We start from the raw sequence: 6,000 nt of genomic DNA, 5'->3' as shown, positions 1-6,000 counted from the left end.
TATTTTCTCAAACCTCAATTTAGAGAAATAGCCCTCCCTGTCTGCCAAAAAGTAAAGCTTGCATAATTTGACCAAGGAATTTGGGTAATGGCCTTTACTCTCATTCAGTGGGATTAACAAGACAAACTAGGTTCATTCCTGTTTATTATTAAAGTACTTTTTCTCAGAGATATGGCTATGCTTAACCTGTAACCTACTGCCTTCCTGTTCCAGAAAACAACAACTATGTCTTTGTTTCAAAAGTTGTTTGACCATATTGCAAAACTACTTTTGTTTCAAAAGGTTATTATAACCACCTGTTGTTATGACTACCTTATTATGACCATCTTCCTATGTTCTCTTTTATTTGTCTACCAACCCCATTTGGAACTCCTTTACCTCAGAACTATAAAAAGATCTTCTCTTCCCCACATCAATTGCTACCCTCTTGAAACTTACTGTAGGGGCAGGCAGCCATTTCATGAATTAAAAAGGCTTGCTTTAAAAATAAATAAATAAATAATGAAATCATGAAACTTTCTGATAAATCAATATTCACAGGTAAACTAGGGAAAATCATTCTGAGTGAAGTAACCAAGACTCAAAAGGAAAATACAGTATGTATTTGCATATGTTTGAATATTAGTTGTAAAGCTAATGATAAGAAAGTTAAAATATATAAAACAACCGAGGATACATACATAAATAGTGAGGTCCTGGGGAAGATAGATCTCTTAAGAAAAAGATAATAGGCAGTTATGAATCCATATATGCTAGAAAGTAAGAGTCAAGTTAGTGTGTGGAGGGAAGAGAACAACGAGGAAGGTAATATGAGTAGGCATAGCTAAATTTAAGGGCATTTAATTCCTACTATGGAAAGTTAACACAGTAGAAACTTCCTAATTTATGCATATATGACATCAAACTAAATGCAAGGCCCTATTTCTGAAGAAACACACACACAACTCATTGGACATAGAGAAATCTAGCTGGTGTGTACATATAAGCTTCACCTATACATGTTAGCAACTTTCATACAAGAAGGTACTCTGCATGCTACCCAAGGTGAATTGTAAGTACCAATCCAGCTACAAAACCTTAAAATTGTACTGGTGTTCTACCTTCAAAAGTTAAGCTAGTGAAATGGGTGTAACCAAGCAGTAAAGTCTACTTAAGGCCTTCTACACAAGATGGAACCGATACCTGACACTGTTTTCATGACCAAGAATGTGAAACTAGATAGCTTAGGGGAAAAAGCAGGTAAAAAGCAAATACTACTGTTCTACCAAAACAATGCAGCAAGAAAAGGATTCCTAATGACATTTTGCTATATTTATAGACCATGACTTTGTTCAGCTATCGTCATTTGTTCTTCCTGCAACTGATGGGAACAAATACAAGGACAAGTAATAACAACATGCAGACAGTGAGAGACCTCAGAATTCTCAACCTTGAATGTAATATCTCCATCAAATTGCCCCTCCAGGCTCAGGTTAATTGAACCAGAACAGCTTCAGAGTCAGAGGGAATGAAGGAGAACAAAGGTCAAAGCCCTGTAAATCCATAGACTTACACATATATGAATCTACAGAAACTGTGGCAGGAAGCACAAGGCTTGCAAGGTTCTCTCTGAATGGTGTACTAGAGCTGAAATGAGAAGTGGACACCTGTCCTCATGGCTACCACTAATGACTGTGTGAGGCTGCACATCAGGGTTGTGTGAAATGGCTAGCCAAAGAACAGATTGCAGTGATAAACGAGGCATAATTTAAAGAAATACTTCAAGATATATGCAGAGCAGATAATACTAACAAACATTGTTCAATTGAAAAGGTCTTTGTGTATAATTTAAGGAATCCAATAACCAAAACTTTGGAAGGGTATACATGAGAGATATCTGTTTATTTATTTGCTGAGGTATAATTACATGATTTCTCCTTTCCTTTCATCCCACAAAGCCTGAATATACAACACCTGCTCTTTTGAAAATTCAGGGAGTTATTTTTCATAAATTCTTGTTGCCTATGTAACATATATACATATAATTTGATTTGTATTATACTCTATCATAATTATCAATAGTATAAAATGAAATGATATCAAGAGTATTTCTGATAACTAGCATTATAGGAAAGAGGAGAAGTGTAGAGAGGAAGAAGTGTAGAGATAAAGTATTGTGATTATTATTTGTTATAAAATGTAGTGGAGGAAGGGCTGTAGCAGAGTGCACTAACAATACAACACTGTTAACTGCTTGGAAACATTCATACTGTGGTTGGGTGAGGTGGGAAATGATGGTTTGTATTTGTTTAAGATGTCCGTACTCCTTTCTACATCTAACTAATTATTGCTGTAAGGAGGAGAGAGCAGACCAGGGAGTCAGAATAGACACAAGATTAGTGTGCTTCTAAATGGGTGACACTGGAAACTGACATCAACACATCATTCTCAAGTGAAAGAATTGGATGAAATATTGTAAGTGTTGCTTTGTGGGCTCCAGCTATGGTCTTTTCTCCCCTGTTCACATTTCCTCCATGTGTCTTCCAAAACAGCAATCCAAAGCAAACAAGCTGTGGTGATGACCCGCAACTCTGTCTCAGGCTATAGTGCTCTCCAAAGTCACTGTGGACCATGATGAAATCATAGAGGTGGGGAAGAAGGAAGGATGTAAACATGTTTTCCACCACCATAGAGGATGCAGGTGCACAGTCCCAGGACTATGGGATCCCCAGAGCACATGTATGAGAGCTAAATAGAAGCAAGGAAAGTTAGCACATTCAGGGTCACTCTGGTTACAGATAGAGGAAACTCTCAGCACTCTTATTGTGTTGTCTGGACTTTGCTTCTGTCTTTGCCTTTGTCTGGCATGAGAACCATGGGTTATATGCAGCCTGAAGGCCTGATGCAACATCAGGAATAAGCTGTATCTACTGTTTTCTCTGACACTGTTGAGGTCTGAACCTGTACTATGACCTTAGCCAATAATCTCCTTAGCTAAGCATTGTTGCAGGGTGCAGGACATTGTCTCTGTGTATTTCAGACCCTGCCATGTCCCTTCTTTTACTTCGGCTCTTTCTACTCCAGAAATACTTCTTTACAATAGGGGAAATGATCAATGAGAAGTGTTCCAATAACTGGAATCCCACCACCTACATGAATGCTGACATAATCCTAGGTGCATTTATCCCCATTTACGTCACTCAAGATTTACAAGACAAATTCGAGATACCTTTTAAGAAAAAACCGAATCTTTTTGACATCATGATGTAAGTACTTGTGTGACTGTGCTGAGAGTGTTCTGGCTACATGACAGTGCAAGTTCGTCTGTGCACATGTAATTCCTTTGAGAATAATGAATTGTATACACAGACATGTGAAAGTCATTACAAACTTTCCTCCTTCTTTATGTATCTACAGACATTTGTTTACCTCTTCTTGATTTTTCTAGTCAAGTAGATAGAGAAATGCCAACTGTTGTTTCTGTCCATTTTATGAGTCCACGGTCAGGCTTCAACTTATTTTCACCTATTGACTCTAATGTGCCACGGAGAGGTTCCACCCTTTTCACTAGGGAATCTAAATGTCTTGTGTTTGAACGTCTGTTTCTTTCTACAAACATAGGGAGTTTCTGCTAAATCCCCATGTCTTTAGTATGTATGTTAGTACCTCCTATCCCATGTGTTCTTGCATTGATCTATTTAAAGGATCTCAGAGTTTGGATGCCATGGACATGTTTATTACTTATTTAATTTTTATTGATATTTTAAAGCATTGTTCTGAAAATCGCATCCATCATGCCTGATATTCTGTCTTCTCATCAGTTAGTTGTGCTGGATTCATTTTCCACTGTATTTTATTGGCAGTTTTGTGGTTTCCATTTACAACAATTTTACTTGTTCTTCTCCTTCCTAAGCATCTCAATTTCCCTTTAGGATTTATGTTTCTTGGTAATGACTCTTTGACATATATGGCTCCTTTACTTATCCCTCAGCCATTGTTTTCCTCTACAGCATTGCATTTTTTCTCAATGCCTAGTTGAATTCTCTTGTTTGTTTCTACCTGCTTTTAGGTCATTTATCTTTACTTTTTGAATTACTCATTTAGCATTGGATCTCTTTGAGAACATTAGAGTTCATTTGTTGTTTACTTATAATATTGTGAATGAGTTGCTGTTTTATATTTCCTGTTGTTTGTTTCTATTGTTGCAATCATCTGTACCATTGTTCATTTGAACGTTTATTTGAACTCCTAGATTAGTGAGTTCTTCTACTGAGAAGAGTCTTCTTGGAGGTTCAACACATTCACTGCTGTGTGAGATCAGGAAACAGACTTCCAGACATTTAACCAGTATCTATAGTTGTATACTTATGCTCTATAGCCATTTTAAAAACCTGGGGACCCAAATGATGATACAAACATAAACAATTTTTCCCTTGTCTCTCTGTCCAGAATATAAACAAATGAAAGGAAACTAAAAATTTTGCCTTTTGACTATGAAAATAGTAGGCAGTATTTTACCAAGGCTAGATCAATAGCTTATCAGAATGCAACTGATTAATAAGATAAAAATCTGTACCTTTGAAAATTTAAGTCTCATTTCACATAACTTAAATAAATTAAACAGGCCTTTGCACTTGCATTTACCGACTTTAAGTCATTTCCCTAGACCCTCAAATGTCATGTCAATTTTAAACCTTTTATCCATCCAATCTTATACCAGGAAACATAGATGGTTGCTTGATGGGATCAAAGATTCAAAAGGTGATTGCTTCCATTTGATTTTCATTTAAATCAATTGTTTGAGATTATGGTTTTCATTGTAAATACTGTCAGCAATTAACCCTGTCTGTATGTCTGCCTTCCTCAACACATGATCTATTAGCTTAGAAAAAGCAAGACCTAATCTTCACATTTGTTATGGACAGACCATGCAGCTGAGCCTTGTTGGAAGGATCTGATTAGATCTGACTGCTGCTGCTAAACTTATACTGGTACAACTTGCTAACAACACTATCAAAGATCTGAGGAGGATAAATCCCACTAGGAAAAAGAAACCAAATTGCCCCTATATAAGTTAAATTGACCAAGAGTTCCCTGAAACCTGGGAAGCCAGTCTGGGATCCTGTATGGTGATCTGGATGTCTTTGTTCAGAGCACAATTTGTCAGTCTTTGGATGTGACATAAGACACCATTAGACTTTGACTGCCACACAGGGTAGCATCAGCCATCAACCATTGAACTCTTGAGATCTGAGCCATATTTCTGTAGAAGAGGAACTTGAGAAACTGATCTACATTGCCCAGGCAAAGTAGGACACTCAAAAAAACAGTGTCCAAAGTTTTGGCAGGAGCCTAGTATTGGGTGAAGCAGTAGTCATCAAGACAACAGTTGATATAAGATTCATGTGGAGTCTGTTTCTGCCATCTTATTTGTGGATGGCCTCAGCTGCTGATTCCAGAAGCTTGTAGTTTTGTTTAGCAGGGGAAGCATTTTTATTAAGTTCCTTAAGTTCCATAGTCACCAGATCTCTTTGAGGGGCTTGAGGGATATTGTATAACTCATTAACTATACCTTATTTGTAAAAAAATTACTTATTTTCAGTGACTTGCTTCTGACTTTTCCATGATATATATATATATATATATATATATATATATGTATATATATATGACTAAATTTGTCTCATTGTAAATGAATTACATTTGTACTCACAATGACTGAAAACATAATTCTGACTACAATAAAGAATCTGATCATTGATAAAGTTACTGAACATTAACTTACATGTCTTAATTATTTTCTACTGTTTACAAGTTGGTAGTTTTTATAAGATTAGAATTTTACAAAGGTATCCATGTTAACTTTGAGCCTTACAACTTTGAATTAAAGATCATTTAGCATCAAAATGAAGCCATAAATCAAAAATACAGTCAATAATGAGTCTGGGAACATTAATCTGTTAATCATTAATAGTGTATTTTACAGAATATCAGTTTCTTATATAACTTAGTTTATTCAAA

At 36.1% G+C, this 6,000-nt stretch overlaps 1 protein-coding gene across 1 annotated transcript in view; it reads left to right on the top strand.

Annotated features, from left to right (window-relative positions):
- Nucleotides 1-1,169: 1,169 nt before the first annotated feature.
- LOC113835673 (vomeronasal type-2 receptor 116-like) overlaps nucleotides 1,170-6,000 on the top strand; it is a 50,725-nt gene continuing 45,894 nt past the window's right edge. The window contains exons 1-2 of the mRNA XM_035444158.1: nucleotides 1,170-1,239; nucleotides 3,020-3,245. Coding sequence (XP_035300049.1) covers nucleotides 1,170-1,239; nucleotides 3,020-3,245 — 296 coding nt within the window. The remainder of the gene's footprint in view (nucleotides 1,240-3,019; nucleotides 3,246-6,000) is intronic.

The sequence above is a fragment of the Cricetulus griseus genome, chromosome 4 (genome assembly GCF_003668045.3).
Source record: "Cricetulus griseus strain 17A/GY chromosome 4, alternate assembly CriGri-PICRH-1.0, whole genome shotgun sequence".
Classification (NCBI taxonomy): domain Eukaryota; kingdom Metazoa; phylum Chordata; class Mammalia; order Rodentia; family Cricetidae; genus Cricetulus; species Cricetulus griseus.
Note: the sequence above shows the minus strand (reverse complement) of the source record. Positions and strands in the feature narration are given on the sequence as shown.